The following is an 18,955-nucleotide window of genomic DNA, read 5'->3' as shown; positions in this document are numbered from 1 at the left end:
TATATTCTAGATATTTCTGTTTCACCCACTAGCCCTTATGGTTTTCTAGTTCAGATTGTGCTTGAGGCAAAGTGCCTCTGGCTGTAACGTTCCCAGAGAACATTTGGAAGGTGTGCCGGGTGTGGAACAATTCTTTGATGTGTGGAACTACCCTGCACATCTCAGAGACTCTGACATCTTTGGCTGTAGCCCACAGAATGTCAGTAGTCTCCCCGAGCCTCTGCACCAATCACAAGTAGACCCTAAATTTCCTAAATGCTTTCTAGAGGGCATACCACCATCCCCTTGAGAAACATCAATCTTCACGATGGATATTTAAAGCTGTTTTATGAGAGTCTTTTTTAACGTGGGTATGTGTTCATGATTTATTTATACATGGCGAAGAAAGCAATTACATAACAGAATTACAAGGTGATCTTATTTTTGCTTAACATAATTATATACAGAAACTTACACTGGAAAGACATAAGTCAATATTTTATTGGTGGTTATTTTCAGGTGGAATGATTAAGGGTGGTGATTTTAAAAATATTCTTTTTGCTTTCCAAATTTCCCCCCAATGAGTTCCTCTTAAGTTTGTAACTGGGAAAATTATTTATAAATAAAAAAACTATGCACGGTTCAGGATATAGAACCATAAATAAATTTGTTGAAGTCACTGCAATCATATTAAGTCATTTTATTTTCTGTTTCTTTGAACTGTTTTATCTCAGTTTGAGGTAGACAGGAAAATTAAAGTATTAGAGGAAAATGGATTTTTAAAAATTATTATTATTTTTGGGGTGCCTGGGTGGCTCAGTTGGTTAAGCGACTGCCTTCGGCTCAGGTCATGATCCTGGAGTCCCTGGATCGAGTCCCGCATCGGGCTCCCTGCTCGGCAGGGAGTCTGCTTCTCCCTCTGACCCTCCCCCCTCTCATGTGCTCTCTCTCATTCTCTCTCTCTCAAATAAATAAATAAATAATCTTTAAAAAAAATTATTATTATTTTTAATTTTTTTATTGTTACGTTAATCCCCATACATTACTTCATTAGTTTTAGATGTAGTGTTCCATGATTCATTGTTTGTGCATAACACCCAGTGCTCCATGCAGAACGTGCCCTCCTCAATACCCATCACCAGGCTAACCCAACCTCCCACCCCCCTCCCCTCTAGAACCCTCAGTTTGTTTTTCAGAGTCCATCGTCTCTCATGGTTCATCTACCCCTCCGATTTCCCCCCCTTCATTCTTCCCCTCCTGCTACCTTCTTCTTTTTTTTTTTTTTCTTAACATATATTGCATTATTTGTTTCAGAGGTACAGATCTGAGATTCAACAGTCTTGCACAATTCACAGCGCTTACCAGAGCACATACCCTCCCCAATGTCTATCACCCAGTCACTCCATCCCTCCCACCCACCCCCACTCCAGCAACCCTCAGTTTGTTTCCTGAGATTAAAAATTCCTCATATCAGTGAGGTCATATGATACATGTCTTTTTCTGTTTGACTTATTTCGCTCAGCATAATACCCTCCAGTTCCATCCACGTTAAAATTATTTTTGTTAACTAGAAGAGACTTAAAAGACATTTTCAATGGTACCTGTGGCTTTTATGGTTTGGGTTAGTTGGAATCAGAAAGCAAATATTAAAGGTGATTTTTATAGGTTCAGATGACACTTAAAACCAGAACTTGTATCCTAGACACCTCTTTGTTTGATTGTTTTATTCTGTGGATAAAAGTAGAAGAAAGTCTCTTTTTATACCCTTCTAGCAGTGCAAGCCTCTCAGGGTTCCCCTAGCACAGAGTTCTAATCAAGAGAACCCCTATGACCTCTGCAGATGCCAGGAAGTACCAGGGCCCATTTAAATGGGAATGGGGTTCAAGAAAAGAAACTTGAGAAGGTGGAAGCAGGAGTAAAGCCAGATTTCAGGAGGTTTTTAAACAATGCCTTGAATTTAACACCAATACAAGAAAACAACTTTGGCCACACTGAACCTATTGAATAAATCCAGACACACATAATAGAGCCCTTGGATGTGCAGGTGGAGGGCCAGTTTCCTAGGGAAAGCAAGGTTGTTGTCGGAAGTAGATTAGAGATAAAAAGTGCTGGGAAGATAAAATCACTACTCTGCTGGAGTGACATGGGGGCCTGGGGAGAACTTGGAACTGTTGGAAGAAGAGTTAAGAACCAGCTTTAAGGTAACTGCCGAAAAGTGTCTGGCGTGCCTGGTCAAACTTGAGCGAGATGAAAACATGCGAGAACCAGGCTCCTCTGACTTGCCTTTCTGATCATTAACTCACCCTTGCCCCTCAGACCAACAATACTAATCCAGGTTCTGTTCATCTTGTGCCAAGACCACATTGGTAAGGAGAGGGTAGTGTTGCAGGTAGGTATGGCATTTGTTATTTGCTTTAAAATGGAATGATAATAAGAATCCTAACTAGCATAAGGAATAGCAGGTGTAGAGGTGCTGACTTATTCGATGGAGACAAGAGCCATAAGGCTAGAGAAATTGATCTGCAGAGAGAATATATCACATGACATTAGAAAGGTTGGCAGTGCCCAGACTGCACAGGGCCTTGTCGCCAGGGTATGGATCTTGGATTTTGTTGAAGTTGAGGGAAGCCATTGGAGATTATCAGGAGAATAACATGCTCAGATTTACATCTTTAAAAGACCACTCTGGGTGGTATGTGTTGTAGGGAAGCAGGGAGACAGTGGAGGCAATGCCTCATCCATGTGGGAGATGATGGTGGCAGTGACAGTGGAAGAGGGAAGAGGAGAGGTGGAGATTAGAGACTCATATCTTCTTTTTGGAAGAGAAAGAAAACCTTTGATAGGGAACAGGTAGGATTTAGGCTTATTTAATATTAATGCTTACTTAAATCCTGTGTGCCTTTTCTTAAGTTCTTTTGTTTCTAGAACTATCCTGATTCATAATTTAAAAGCTAGAATGTTGGAAGGCCAAGTATCAGATGTAATTATCACAGTGCCCAGCGCAATGAGAATTTAATATTCATCAAATATTTACCTGCCATTCAAATTAGCCACCCCCCACCATTATTTGTGATCTCCTGTCCTCTTCACTTTATCTGTCCCTAAACTAAATCTTCATTTGTATGAATTTTTTTTCTGTCCCTGACTCAGAAAGACAGGTATTGTATTTACTTTGTAATGTTGCTCACTTGCTTACATTAGATTCCCCCAGAAAGCGGAGCCTCATAGAAGGCCTTGGGTACAGGGAGGTGATCCCAGGAAGCAGGAAGTGGGGGAAGGAAGAGCTGGAAGCAGGTGTGTAGCTGAGGTTACCACTCTTGGCAGCTGGAGATCAGGCCCCTGAGGACTCTCTGAGGAGCCTTATAAAAAGTCCTGTGAAAGTTGGCGGGCTACCGTGTTTATTCACACACTCCCCTCTTTGCTCCCCTCCTCTGCAGGTTGTCTCCCGCCCCTCAGGAGGTAAGTCCCACCCACTTCCAGGCTGAGGGAGTGAGCTCTGCCTCACAACATTCTTGAGGACGAAAAGTGAAGAGACTTGGCAGGTGCTAAAAGGGGGATCATTTGATTGAGCAGAACTGTCCATGGAGCTTAAGCATTTGCTATGACCACCATGCCTCCTGGGCTGACCACTGCCTGGCACAGGAGGCAGGCATCTCATAATTACTGACTAAGTGAATAGAAAAAATGAGATATGCAAGGAAGTGCTTTGTATCCAGCTCAGCACACCAAGTGCTACTATCATTATTAATAATAATGTATTAGGACTTCTGCTCCCAATGGATCCTGTGTCCTCAATATCCCTTCCCAAACCCTTCTTTCTGATTCATGGGGTGTTTCTGAATCACACCCATGGCAACTCTACCTCCTTTCTTCTCTCAGTCCTGACGCTGCCCTCGTGGGTCTTACTGCCCACTCAATTCCCTGGGCATTGGCACGGATCTGGCTGTTTCTGGGCTCTGCCCCAGCCCTCCAAGGTGAGGAGGGCTATCAATTCCAGTGCAGCTGGGCTGCCTTGTGTTCAGTGTTTCTCATAGTGTCTCCAGGGACTTGACTCTTCCCGCTTCTGGAATGTGTCCCCCGGGAGGCCAGGCCAGAAACACCCAGGGCACAGAAGTCCCTCTCACCTGTGGTCTTTAGCCACTGGTATCCTCCCGGGTTGCTGCACCTAGACTTTGAGGATGATATTTCCCAACCAGGAATCCCCTGGATCACTTGTTAAACACATGTTACCAGTGCACTCCTTTGGAAATTCAGATTCAGTAACTGTGGGACCCAGGAATCTTTTTAATAACACTGATTGATTGTGATTTTCAGAGAAGTATAAAGGGAGGTAGAGCTTGGGTTCTAATAATTACTGGCAGGGCATATTATTAGAGATTAGCATTCTGCCTCTAGCCATAACCTCCTTCTCCCCTCTATGGGAGTTCATTGACCTGGACAAGTACATCCATGGATTGAAAAGTCAGTTCACGGGGCACCTGGGTGGCTCATTCGTTTAAACGTCTGCCTTCAGCTCAGGTCATGATCACAGGGTCCTGGGATTGAGCCCCGCATCGGGCTCCCTGCTCGGTGGGAAGCCTGCTTCTCCCTCTCCCACTCCCCCTGCTTGTGTTCTCTCTCTCGCTGTGTCTCTCCCTGTCAAATAAATAAAATCTTAAAAAAAAAAAAGAATCTTAAGAAAAGTCAGTTCATGAACATCTATTGACTTCTAATTCTGTTTTCTGTCAGCGGTCTCTTTGTATCAGGGGTCATTTTAAATTCAGTGCCTTGGTTTCTTTATCATTTAAGGTGGCTGCCCAGTATTCAATCTCAGTCCTTTAGCAGAAAAATTTGGCTAAAAGAAAAACACCAATAAGAGAGTGTCTTTAATATAGCTTAGACTCCCTAGAGTCTTTCTCCTAGAGAAAGGAGTTTTTTATTTACTGGTATTGAGGGTTGTTATTGTTGCTAATAATATTACTGGAATTTATTGGCATCTTGTCTATGTCTGCATATAGAGCTATTGTTTGTACATAAAGAATGTTTTGCTCAGATGGTTGTCCTCTTGGGATATACCTTTTGTTTTCAAAAGAGTTTCAGGAAGCAACAGTCATCCGGGTATACATTCGTGTATCCCATGTTGCTTTCTGAACAGAGGCTCAATTTAATGCAGCGGAATATCTTGAACTCTTAAGAGTGATTCAAGGTTCAGCTTGGTTCAGCCTTAAGGTTCTGATTCTATATGAAGCACTCTGAAAAGTGTACTGGCTGCTCTCCTTTTACGCTTTTTGCCCAGGTTTTCTAAATGTGGGTTAAAACACCACTTCCTAATCTTCAGCAGGTCTCTTCAGGGAAGAAACATATCTGCTTGTAGGAATGAGAGTCATCCCATCCTGCTAGTCCTGCTAGCATGCTGCAGTGGAGGAGAGAGCATGAGTTTTATCATAATCATCGTATATACTTGGGAATATACCAGAATTGGCAGCTGTCCATAACCCTGGGATGAATACTTTTATTATTTATTTTTAAATTTATTTATTTATTTTAGAGAGAGAGAGAGCACGCATGAGCAGGAGGAGCAGAGGGAGAGAGAATCTAAAGCAGACTCTGCACTGAGCATGTAGCCCAACGCAGGGCTCAATCTCATGACCCTGAGATCATGACCTGAGCCGAAATCAAGTCAGTTGCTTAACTGACTGCACCACCCAGGTGCCCCAGGATGAATACATTATTAACAAACATATGAGTGCCTACTCTGTGCCAAATGTCACTATTAGCCCTAGAGATAAAAATAACAAGCAAGACTCACAAGGTCCCTGCTCCATAGAGTGTCATCATGAGAGAGAGACAATCAGATAATTATACAAATACACAGTTAAAGACTATGTAATGGAGGCAATGAGGATCATAATACAACAAGAACATGGGATGCCTGGGTGGCTCATTCCGTTAAGCTTCTGCCTTCAGCTGAGGCTATGATCCCAGGGTCCTGGGATTGAGTCCTGCATTTGGCTCCTTGCTCAGCAGGGAGCCTGTTTCTCCCTCTGCCTGCTGCTCCCCCTGCTTGTGCTCTCTCTCTCTTTCCCCCTCTCTCTCTGACAAATAAATTTTAAAAAATCTTAAAAAAAAAGAATATATAAAAGGGAGACTTGATTGTGAGCTACGTGGTATCTACAGGATGAATGTATTAATTAGGAGAGAAAGTGGATAGGAAACAGCATTATGGGCATGGGAACATCACATACAAAGGCCTGAGGTGGAAACGAGCATGGTGCATACAAGAAACTATAAGAATGTCAGTGTAGTAGGAGCAGAGAGGGAGAATGGTATGAATTGAGGTCGAAAAGGTGGACAGATGCTAAATCCTTCTGATTGTCCTAGGATACTTTAAGTATTTTGGTCTTTAAGTGCCGTGTGCAGAAAGGTAGTGACAGATGGTTGTGTGGAAAATGGTTTGAGAGGGTAGAGGGGAAATAGGGAGAACGTGGATGCAGTCCAAAAGGCAGATTATAGTGGTTTGGCTTCAGATGGTAGTGGTGGAGGTGGAGGGAAGAGGACAGATGCAAAAGTTACTTGGGAAAAGAAATTGAAGGACTTCATAATACAATGGCTTATTGGGCTTAAGGTAGAGGAAAGTGTCAGAATAACTCTGGCACTGGAAAGAGGGGGAAATTTTTCACTGAGATAGGGAACACATTCATCTGCTAATTTATTTATTTTTATTTTTATTTATTTTTTATTTTTTAAAGATTTTATTTACTTATTTGACAGAGTGACAGTGAGAGAGGGAGCACAAGCAGGGGGAGTAGGAGAGGGAGAAGCAGGCTTTCCGCAGAGCAGGGATCCCGATGCAGGGCTCGATCCCAGGACCCTGGGATCATGACCTGAGCTGAAGGCAGATGCTTAACGACTGAGCCACCCAGGCACCCCATCATCTGCTAATTTAAATATAGATAATTGAAATGTTGATATAAATAAAAAATCCTATGCTAAAATATTGCTTCTTCACAAATTATTACATCTGTAGTTTGACACTAGCCTTAGGCCATGAAAAATATCTTAATGCTTAGTTCATTTGCTATTTTGAATTCCAGTACACCTTCTGAGCAAAGGCCACTCCAGGATGACCCTATAGATTGGCTCAGCACATGCTTTAGGGTCCTAGCAATGTGGGAACACCAAAAATTTTGGAAAATATGCACTTTAATGGGTTGTCCACAACTTTGCAGTCACCAAATCTAGGAGGAAGCTCTTCTAATATCAGCACACAATTAATTTTCTATTTCTCTGTGAGAAGTGCTTTTAATTTGAATTATATCATGGTGGTCATGGTAATAGTGGCAGTGAGGGTGGTAATGATGTGGCAGTCCTCAGGGTTGTGGTGATGACAATAGTGGTGATGGTTGTAGTGGTAGTGATGACAGTGATGGTGGATGACAGTGGTGGTGGTGGTGACAATGGTGGTGGTGATGACAGTAACAGTGGCAGTGACAGCAGTGGTGGTGGCAGATACAGTAGTGATCGTGGTGGTGATGGTGGTGATGGTGATGATGGTAACCATGGTGGTGGCAGTGGTAGTGACCATGGTGGTGGTGATGGTGGTGGTGGCGGTGATGACAGTGGCAGTGGCAGTGATGGTAGTGGTGGTGGCACTACAATAGTGGTCATGATGATGGTGATGGTGACAACAATGGTGATGATGACAGTGCTGGTGGTGACAATGGTGGCAGCAGTGGTGGTGACCATGGTGGTGGTAGTGATGGTGGTGGTGGCAGTGGCAGTGATGGTGGTGGTGGTGGCAGTACAGTAGGGGTCGTGGTGATGGTGGTGGTGGTGGTGACAACAATGGTGGTAATGACAATGACTTTGGTGGTGGTCATAGTGACAATGACAATGGTGGTGGTGATGACAGTGGTGACAACAGTGCTAATAGTGGTGATGACAGGGCTGGTGGTGGTGATGACAGTGATGGTGGTGGTGATGACAATGCTGGTGGTGGTGTGACAACAGTGCTGGTGGTTGTGATGATAGTGCTGCTGGTGGTGATGACAGTGATGGTGGTGGTGATGACAGTGATGGTGGTGGTGGTGACGACAGTGATGGTGGTGGTGGTGACAATGCTGGTGGTGATGACATTGATGTGGTGATGACAGTGATGGTGGTGACGACAGTGCTGGTGGTGGTGGTGACAACTGTGCTGGTGGTGGTGATGACAGTGCTGGTGGTGGTGATGACAGTAATGTGGTGGTGACGACAGTGCTGGTGGTGATGGTGACAACAGTGCTGGTGGTGCTGACGACAGTGCTGGTGGTCATAGTGATGACAGTGTTGGTGGTGGTGATGACAGTGCTGGTGGTGGTGGTGACAATGCTGGTGGTGGTGATGACAGTGCTGGTGGTGGTGATGACAGTGATGGTGGTGGTGATGACAGTGATGGTGATGGTGGTGACAATGCTGGTGGTGATGACATTGATGTGGTGGTGACAGTGATGGTGGTGGTGATGACAGTGCTGGTGGTGGTGATGACAGTGCTGGTGATGGTGGTGACAATGCTGGTGGTAATGACATTGATGTGGTGGTGACAGTGATGGTGGTGGTGATGACAGTGCTGGTGGTGGTGACGACAGTGCTGGTGGTGGTGGTGACAATGCTGGTGGTGATGACAGTGATGATAGTGGTGGTGACAATGCCAGTGGTGATGACAGTGATGTGGTGGTGATGACAGTGCTGGTGGTGGTGGTGACAACAGTGCTGGTTGTCGTGACAACAGTGCTGGTGGTGGTGATGACTGTGCTGGTGGTAGTGATGACAGTGATGTGGTGGTGGTGACAGTGATGGTGGTGATGACATTGATGTGGTGGTGACAGTGATGGTGGTGGTGACGACAGTGCTGGTGGTGGTGATGACAATGATGTGGTGGTGATGACAGTGCTGGTGGTGGTGGTGACGACAGTGCTGGTGGTCATAGTGATGACAGTGTTGGTGGTGGTGATGACAGTGCTGGTGGTGGTGATGACAGTGATGGTGATGGTGGTGACAATGCTGGTGGTGATGACATTGATGTGGTGGTGACAGTGATGGTGGTGGTGACGACAGTGCTGGTGGTGGTGGTGACAACTGTGCTGGTGGTGGTGATGACAGTGCTGGTGGTGGTGATGACAGTAATGTGGTGGTGACGACAGTGCTGGTGGTGGTGGTGACAACAGTGCTGGTGGTGCTGACGACAGTGCTGGTGGTCATAGTGATGACAGTGTTGGTGGTGGTGATGACAGTGCTGGTGGTGGTGACAATGCTGGTGGTGATGACAGTGATGTGGTGGTGACAGTGATGGTGGTGGTGACGACAGTGTTGGTGGTGGTGATGACAGTGATGTGGTGGTGGTGACGACAGTGCTGGTGGTGGTGATGACAGTGATGGTGGTGGTGGTGGTGATGACAGTGCTGGTGGTGATGACAGTGATGGTGGTGGTGGTGATGTTCAGAGGCACGACACACCCATCAGTGCTGAGATCCATAATCAGGCCCTGTGGAGCACAGTCTGCATTTCCTGTTGCCTGGACCAAAGGGCAGGGCTGTGCTGGAGCTGGCAGTGTGCTCTGACAGGCCTACTCATAGCAGAGATGTGCTTGGTTCCTTTCCTATTGTCATTTTGGGTGAAGGGAAGCAAGAGAATTGGAGGGAATGTTTCAGTGTGACCTAGCATTTATGTTTAGGCCAGTTTCCTGGTAGGATTGTAAATGATTCAAGCAGTATCTTTAAAGATCTTTAAAGAAAGGGAATTTGAGACACCTAGATACTGTTCTCTTTTCATTGCTAAACTTCTCTAGTGAGAAGCTTTCATTTCTCTTTCCTCTTCTGCCTGACATTTATCTTGTTCAGTCCATGGGACTTTTGCTTCTCTGCTTTCATTCTCACAACCTCCAGATGACTGAGATTTTCTAGCAGTGTGAGCTTGGGTAATGCGCCTCCATGTCCTGTTCTCCTTGCCTTGCTTTCTTGTTCTCTGTTATACTTAGTATCTGGTACACCATAGACCACTGGTTTATTTCTTTAGGTTCTCTTTCCTCATATGAAGATTATAAGTTCCATGAGGGCAGAGACTTTGTTCTATTCACTGTTTTATTCCAAAAACCTGCAATAGTACCTGGCACATAGTTGGTGGTTCATAAATATTAATTTAATGAATGAATAAAGTTATATAACTGCCTTGTCTTCTGTTAAGTCAAATGGGTATAATAATGCTAATCTCATATAGTTACTATGAGGATTAAACGATATAATGTAAGTAAACCACCTGGCATTCCTAGCCTGGCATAGTAAGGGCTGGTGAGTTGTTATATGGTCCTTCAAACTCTTCTTTCTCATAACCTCTTTCTCTTTGTTATTTAGAATGATATTCCAGTTAGCTTCTTACCTCCTTAATAATGGATCTGTACCTTCTTCTATCCACTAACTGGAGACCTGCCCAGTGACACTGAGTAACGAAATTCCAGGTTTTTGTTTTTTTAAAAGATTTTATTTATTTTTTGATAGAGACAGCAAGAGAGGGAACACAAGCACGGGAAGTGGGAGAGGGAAAAGCAGGCTTCCCGTGGAGCAGGGAGCCTGATGCGACCTGAGCCGAAGGCAGACACTTAACGACTGAGCCACCCAGGCACCCCCAGGTTTTTTTTTTTTAAAGATTTTATTTCTTTATTTGAGAAAGAGAGAGAGAGACAAAAACAGAGCATGAGCAGGGGGGAGGAGGCAGAGGGAGAGGAAGAAGCAGACTTCCTGCTGAGCAGGGAGCCCGATGTGGGGCTTGATCCCAGGACCGTGAGATCATGACCTGAGCCTAAGGCAGACACTTAACTGACTGAGCCACCCAGGCGCCCCAAGGAAATCCCAGGTTTTGTCTTTTTCAGCTTGCTTATTCACAAGACTTTGATCATTGTTAATAAAATATACCATGAAATATCATCATTTATAGTTCTATTATTGTATTTCTCATATATGAATCTAGAATCCATGTGTTATTTTTAATACAGCTAGCAGTAGTATCGTGAATTATCCTATGAGGTAGCTGCTATTATCCTCACTTCACAGATGAGGAAACCAAGCCTTAGAGAGGTTGATACCTTACCTGTGGGTACACACACCTAGGAAGTGGTGGATCAAGAAGTCATTCTTAGATCTGGTTCCTTCTGTTTCTTCATTTACCCATCCAAAGGCATGCACTGAGTGTGTACCATAGGCCAGGTACCGTGCTAGGCTCTGGCCACACAACAGGGAAAAAAAATCAGTGCAGAACCTGTGACTACTGCACATCGCAGTTACCATTACCACAACCCCTCTGCTGAACACACTGTAGAGTGCCAGTTCTAGGGTGAGCCCTGCTCAGGTATTTTTACTTCCCTATCTCAGCCTTGCTTCAAGCTGTAAATATCTAAATCTAAACTCATGAATTGCCTCTTTCTGACAACTGCCTGCTGTCCCCACCAAAATTACATATTTTTCTACCTCCATTAGAAAAACCACCTGTCATCTTTCTAGTCACACAGTCTTAAAACTCTGGAATAACTTTGATTATCCCATCTCCTTTATTCCATACTTTCAATACACACCCAAGAGCTCTTGATTTTTTCTTAAGATTTTATTTATTTATTTGAGAGAGAGAGAAAGAGAGCATGAGGTGGGGAGGGGCAGAGGGAGAAGGAGAAGCAGACTTCCTGCTGAGCAGGGAGCCCGACATGGGGTTCGATCCCAGGATCCGGAGATCATGATCTGAGCCGAAGGCAGACACTTAACCGACTGAGCCACCCAGGTGCCCCTACCTCTTGAAAATATGTCTCTTGTTTCTACCTCCCCAGTTCCTCTCTACCATTTTAATATCAGCTTCTATACCCTGATCCTTCACTTACTATTAGCCTCAAGACTGGGTATTAGTTTTATCCTCTGCTTCAGATTCCACTGAATTGTAAGTCTCCTAAAGGCCTAGAGTCTGCTTATTGATTATCTCCCCAACACTATACCAGGTGCATAGGAGACATTCAAATGGCTATTAAATTAAAGCAACTTTGATGCTTAGACCACAGTTCTTAAACTTGACCTGGAAGTTTATTTGGAGTTATAAGTACTTTTCTTGGAAGATCATAGGAGTATATGATAAGTAGGCTATTCTCTGCATATCAATAATGTATATTTTTAACAACATATATTTCTGCTTTTTTTTCCATTAATGTTTGCTATCTGTGTATTTGTTTTACTGTCTGCTAGCACCAAAGCTCTAGAGACATTTATGGTTAAACTATAAACTGGTAAATATTTTTTCCATTAAAGAATACCACTCTTCCATTTTTCTGGTGCTACCATAACTCTATAGAAACACAATTTGAGAACCCGTGTATCTTACAAAGAAATTATGAGCCATTCAAAATTTTAGATGTTACTGGATTGGACACATTAACTCTTGTGCCTAAGAGGGTTTCCCCTATTTGTGGGATAGAGCAATTTAGTATTTTCTGAAGCCCCGATATTACTGTGTTTGCAGCACAGGGAATCGATGGGGAGAGAATGGGTGTGCCAGTGGTCTTCCTCACTTTCTTTTCCCACTTGAGTGATCTCTCCCTGAGCTCACTGTTGGACCCTTAATCTTCTCACTTAACTCAGGAGAGACAGGCTGGTTTGCGCAGATGTAGTAGAAATCAGTGCATTCTAGACAATTTTGTTTACCATCTCCTTACTTTTCTCATTGGAAGCAAATTGTTTGCACAGTTAGCAGTGCCCTTGGACTGAACAAATTTTGCATTCTTAAGAATATTTTGAAGAAGTTATGCTTGTGGCATTTCTAAATGTGTATCATGACTTAAAGAAATCATTTATCTTGTTGACCCTTCAGAGGACATATATACTTTCTTCAGGACTCAAATTGAAGCTGATTGATAACTGTAAATAATTATGTCCCCAAATAAATCTTTTTATAAATGACTTAATGGTGACTAAATCTTTTTTAAGAAAGGCACTTTTATAAGGATAACTATAATTTAATACACATTATATAATAGCATGCAAACTGCTGCAGAAAAACTTGAATGTTATGTAATAGATACTACTAGATCATAACATTTGACAAATCATGATTTTGAATTCAGCATCTGCCTATAGTGAAATTCTGCTTTTTTGTATTTAAATTTTAAAAATGGATTCGGAGTAGATATGCCTTATTTCAAGTCATTTTCTTTTATTCGAAACTATGTAGTGGCAAAACCCAGCTTCATCATGTTACCCAGAAATTACTCTGTTTATTGTGTTAGTTAAAAGATAGGATGAAATTTCCAAATGCTGTCTTCAGTGAACAAATGCTATCTTTCTGTACTGACTGCATCAGACCTGTCAGATCGCATACACAAAAATCTTTTTAATTAATGAAACAATATTAAATTTATATTAGGTACTGAGGATTCAGCAGTGTAGAAAATGGACATAATCCCTAATTTTTTGGAGCAATGAAGAAATGCCAATAAACAGGTTAATTTCAGATAGTGATAAGTGCTAAGAAGAAAATCTACGGACAGTGTGATAGAGTGTAGGGAGGACTACTTCTAGTTAAGGACATCAGGAAGTCCTGTTGGGAGGTGACATCCTGCTTATGATGGAAGGGTCAGTTTTATGAAGATCTGGGGGAGAGCAGTCTGGGGTAGTAATTAGGATGGTTTGAACAGGGAACCAGCGCTATGTATTCAAGAAACCAAGAGAAGGCCAGAGAGGCTGGAGTGTAGGGGACAGGATGTGAGTGTTAGGAAGTGGGGCCAGGCACACTGGCAGAATTCAAGCATTGTAATGTGTTGCAGACAATTATGAGGAGTCTGGATTTTATTCTGTGGGCCATGGGACACCGCTGAAGGTTTTGTAGCTGCCAGTCTCAAGTGTGCATTGTTGAAAGATTTCTTTTAAATGGAAATAACTTTTCTTTGTATTTTACAGAATCGACCAAAGGGCTGCCATTTGGTCAAAGGACACTTTTGAGACTTGTCAGGACTTAAATGAGGTAGGTGCCATCATTGTTGGTTGTATGAAATGCATTAGCCAATCATGAAATTTATTATTCTTTTTTCCTAGTATTAGGAATTCTTTCTGATTAAAACTTTAAATGTTTTTGCTCTGTAGCTCTTTGGGTAATGTTTTTCCTCACTCTGGAGCAAATATATTTAAAATATTATCTGAGAGATTGCTCACTACAGCTTGGACCTAAACCAAGTCCAGCAGTCATTTCATTATTCTGTTTTCAACTTTGCTTCAGGATTGTATAACCATGGCTATGGCAGTTACATTTGTAACACTTTCTCTTAATTTTATTTTCTCTCTCTCTCTATTTCTAATGGCTTTTGTAGTCTCAAATGTAATCATGCTTACTATTTATCCATGGAGTATGATATAGTTTGATGTTTGCAATATGGTCTTTTTAGTATATTTTGAAACACTGAAGTCCTATTTTCCAATCCGAATGGTTTCTCACCAAACTGGACATCACTATGTTAATGTTTGTTCTAAATTTTATTTGAAATAGATAATTTAATTCTCCTGTTGGAAATCAATATAACGTAATTAGGATCCCTGTTATTATGAATTCTTTGGCTTAAGACCTTGGTTTGAAATATTGTCTAGCTTCCGTTGCCCTCATTTTATTATAAAGGAGCAGTGGGTGCTATATCTGATTAGGATCATAGCAAAAGGAATGAAAAGACTTGATGCTCAGATGCCAGGAAGAAAGATAATGGACTTGAGGCAAATTGTTTATTTGTCATTTGAAGATTGATCTCTTTTCCCCCTCTAAGAAAAGGCAATTAATTAAATTTAGGGGATTTTCTTTTTCTTTTTTTACTTTAGAACTTGGCAGAAATGAATAGCCAAAGGTAAACTAGCTGCCTGATTAAATCTAGTTAAATAAATAACTAAAGTTGTGGAAAATGACCTAAAGTTAACAACACAGAACACTGCTTGTTATTTATTTGTGCATAGAGACAATCTGCAAATTCCCCAATCTCGCTCATGGTAACAAGAGTGACAAAGAGTTTAAGAAAAAATAAGCAAGAGCCTGAATCAATGAACACATTGTGAACAAGCAAAATGCTAGCTATAAAGAAGTACTGATTTGTTTTGACATAAGTGACTAGAAAAATGAGGTGATTCTAAGAGTCAGCTTGTGATAGGTTTCAAGTATTTGGGAGAAACTCAGATCTGTGAACTAGAAACCCATGAGAATGCTGAGATTACTTGAGCATTCTGAAATCAGAGATGCAAAAAGATCTATTTGCAAATCTGCTTTCCTGTATTTCTTCGCTGTATTGTATTGGCAAATTTCATGAAACGTGCCAGTTTACTGCTCTGGGATTACAAGGGTGCAAGAGCATTGAATAGAGACACACATTCAAAAGAGCAGGCAACGCCCTATTTAAATGTGTGCTCTTCCATGATAAGGTAGTGCTGCTGATCCAAACTGTTTGATAAGAGTGAGTGTGAGCTCAAAGTGTTTTGTTCCACTCAAGAGGTAAACTGTGTGGTATGTGTATTCCAATCCATATCCATGCAGTTTCTGTTGTGACTGAAATTTGGGGGCCAGAGGAAACCCTAGAAAAGCTTGAATGGGAGCAGTATAAGTGGATCCAAGGCCATGCAAGGAGGGTCGATGTCATTGATGAAGACATCCTATAGAGTGGATATATATTTAAATGGGTTTTTCTCAGCATTTCCCAAACGTAGGGAAAAGCAAGCTCTTTTATGGAAGAACCCCATCATATCATTTCTTTAGGCAAGAGTCCTATGGAACACAGGTGGAAAACACTGCTTTAATATTTTTAATTGAAACAGATAAAGAATATATAATAGTGCATATATTCTAAATGTACAGCTGGATGAACTAGATTAAGAAATGACATTGTCAGCATCCCAGACACCCCTGTATAATTCCTTCCAGTCACTACTCTCCAATAAGGATAACTATTTTTCAGACTAAAATAGATTTGTTTTGTCTATTATTGGGCTTTTCATAAATGCATTGTATGTACTTTTTTGTATCTGGTTTCATTTGCTCGGTATTATGCTTCTGAGATTCATACATATTTAGCATGTAGTTATAGTTTTCTCCTTGCTGTTACCCATTGTATGTTTTTTCCCCTAGTTTTTGACTATTATGATAAATTGTAACTGATAACTTCTTTTTTTATTAACTGCTATTTGTTCTCTGTTCAGCTGACTTTTTACAGGAGTATTCCTTCCATCTCTAAATGTAAATGCAAGGTAGACTTTTTTGTTATGTTAGCTGTCTTCATTCCTCTTTGTTCCTTTCTTGTATTTATTTACCACTGCCCCCCTCCCTACCACACACACATCTAGTTCTCTAAAATGAACCCATCAGTTCTATATCTGCTTTCTTTCTTCACATCAATTGGAAGTCTAAAGTCAAAAGAGTTTCTTGAGTCTCATGAGAAGATGGTCCACAAATATTTTCCAGACATTTCCATAGACCCTAATGCTGTATATATACAATAAAAATTTTAAGATGCTACATATATGCTTTATATTTTCCTAAAATTTCATATCTGATAATTTACTTCTACTTTTTGAACTTTTTAATTATACTTGCTCTGTCACAGATAGATGGGCCTCAGCTATGGTTTGGTTCCAGAGCTGGCACTTGACCCAAGGTCTCCTATACTCAGTAAGGCAATACATGGTATGATGTATCTACATATAAGGTGTATTCCCCTACTTTCCCAGTGAACTGGCTACAAAGTTCAATACTTTTTTAAGTAGGCTCCACACCCAGCATGGAGCCCTCCTAGTGAACTGGAAAACTCACTCACTTATTATTTCCACTTGGCATGAGTATAGATTTGATTCTGGCTAGTCTCACTTTTCTTAAGCCAGTCTCAAGCTACCAATCTTTGACCTTGGGTCTCTTGATAGGACTTGCAACCCCATCCCATGAGTTTTGGTGCATCTGAGACTATGTTATAGGTGTTTGTTTCTGAAAAACTGAGTAGGTTTCCCTGCTGCCATTGAGCTAAACTGTCAGATTTTTCCTCTGTAAGACATCAGGAGGTTTTATCTGTTGGGGTCTTCTGGATCATGATTGGAAAATATTCTAGACTTAAGATCTATCAATGTCTCTCATCCATCTTTTTTTTTCTTAAAGATTTATTTATTTGAGAGAGAGAGAGTAGGGGGGCGGGCAGGGGAGAAAGAGAATCCTCAAGCAGACTCCTGCTGAGCACAGCCTGACACAGGGCTCAATCCCAGGACCCTGAGATCATGACCTGAGCCGAAATCAAGAGCTAACCACTTAAACAACTGAGCCACCCAGGTGCCCCAATCAGTGTCTCATCCATCTTTATCCTTGGTTTTAGTTATACCTCCATATCCATATAATTGATAAGCACTCAATAGATCAAAAAGTTGAAGGATAAAATGAGAACAAATATTGTTTTCCTTCTTCATATCCTAGTAAATCCCCTTCTCAGCTCCATTTCCAAATAAGAAAAATAACAGATGTAGAAAGAAAACTAATGGGTTGTCTCTTCCCTGAGAAAGCATGGCATATTGGGTCTTCAAACCACTTTTTCTATTAGAGACTGCATATCATAAAGCATTACAGCAACTTCTTTTAGTTTTTCAATTGTAAAATTGGGGCAGGAAGTTTTGAATTGGGTTAATTCTAGGAGCCCTTTCAGTTTTAACACTCACTGATTCTACCCATCCTCCCTCCCCCCCCCTTTTTTTTTTCATTTTCCCAATGCTTATAGAATTTAGTCACAGGTTCCCATCAAGGATGAACAAGGCAAACCATCCCAGAGTTACTGAAGGGTAAGACCTCAAGGCCAATCACCTGAAGGCCTGGTTTGGGGAACAAATACTAGATCTTCTCTGTTACTTTCTTCTCTTGAGTTCTTCTCTCACCGTAAGTTGCCTTTCTTTAGTGATGTACTTGTTTTCCTTTCCCTTTAGTTTTTGCATATCTATTACTGCATTTGATTTGTGGTTACCATTAGGTTTGTATATAACATCTTCTGCATATAGCAGCCTATATTAAGTTGACAGTCACTTAAGTTTGAACCCTATTCTTTACTTCATTCCCCTCCATGTTTTAGGTATATGGTATCATACTTTACATCCTTTTAGTTTGTAAGTTCCTTGACTGATTTTTACAAATATACTTATTTTTACTGCTTTTGTACTTCCTACTTTTTGACTCTTACTTATGGTCTTTCAACTCACAGAGTCCCCTTTCATATTTCTTGTAAGGATGGTTTAGTGATCATGAAGCTGGTTTAGCTTTTGTTTGTCTGAAAAACTCTTTTATCTCTACTATTCTGCATGATAGCTATGCTGGATAGAATATTCTTGGCTGCAGATTTTTCCCATTCAGTACTTTGAATAGATCATGCCACTCTCTTCTGGCCTGTGGAGTTTCTGCTAAAGTCCACTGATAGCCTTCTGGGGTTTCCCTTGTATGTAACTATCTTCTTTTCTCTTGTCAATTTTAGAATCTCTCTTTATCACTACTTTTTACCATTTTAATTACTATGTGTCTTGGTGTGGACCTCCTTGGGTTGACTTTGTTGGGGGCTCTCTGTGCCTCCTGGATCTGGATTATCTGTTTCTTTCCCCAGATAAGGGAAGTTTTCAGCTATTATTTCTTCAAATAAATTTTTTGCTCCCTTTTATCTCTCTTTTTCTTCTGAGATCCCTATAATGTGAATGTTATTATGCTTGATAGAGTCATTTAGTGCCCTAAGTCTATTCTCATTTTGCGTAATTCTTTTTCTCACACCTGGTCGGCTTGATTACTTTCCATTACTCTGTCCTCCAGGTCACTAATTCATTCTTCCATTTCCTCTAGCCACTATATATTCCATCTAGAGCATTTTTAATTTCATTTATTGTGTTCTTCATCTCTGATTTTTTTTTTTTTATGTTTTCTATCCCTTTGTTAAGGATCTCACTGAGGTCCTCCACTCTTC

At 41.4% G+C, this 18,955-nt stretch overlaps 1 protein-coding gene across 6 annotated transcripts in view; it reads left to right on the top strand.

The window, feature by feature from the left end:
* FAM13C (family with sequence similarity 13 member C) overlaps positions 1-18,955 on the top strand; it is a 153,092-nt gene that overhangs the window by 61,782 nt on the left and 72,355 nt on the right. For all 6 annotated transcript variants that reach the window (XM_045877885.3, XM_045877884.3, XM_045877880.3 and 3 more), the window contains one exon: positions 13,920-13,983. In XM_045877885.3, coding sequence (XP_045733841.1) covers positions 13,920-13,983 — 64 coding nt within the window. The remainder of the gene's footprint in view (positions 1-13,919; positions 13,984-18,955) is intronic.

Source organism: Mirounga angustirostris, unplaced genomic scaffold (genome assembly GCF_029215605.1).
Source record: "Mirounga angustirostris isolate CCGP_5_RB_7025 unplaced genomic scaffold, mMirAng1.0.hap1 SCAF_6, whole genome shotgun sequence".
NCBI lineage: Eukaryota > Metazoa > Chordata > Mammalia > Carnivora > Phocidae > Mirounga > Mirounga angustirostris.
This window is presented reverse-complemented; position numbering and strand designations above follow the sequence as displayed.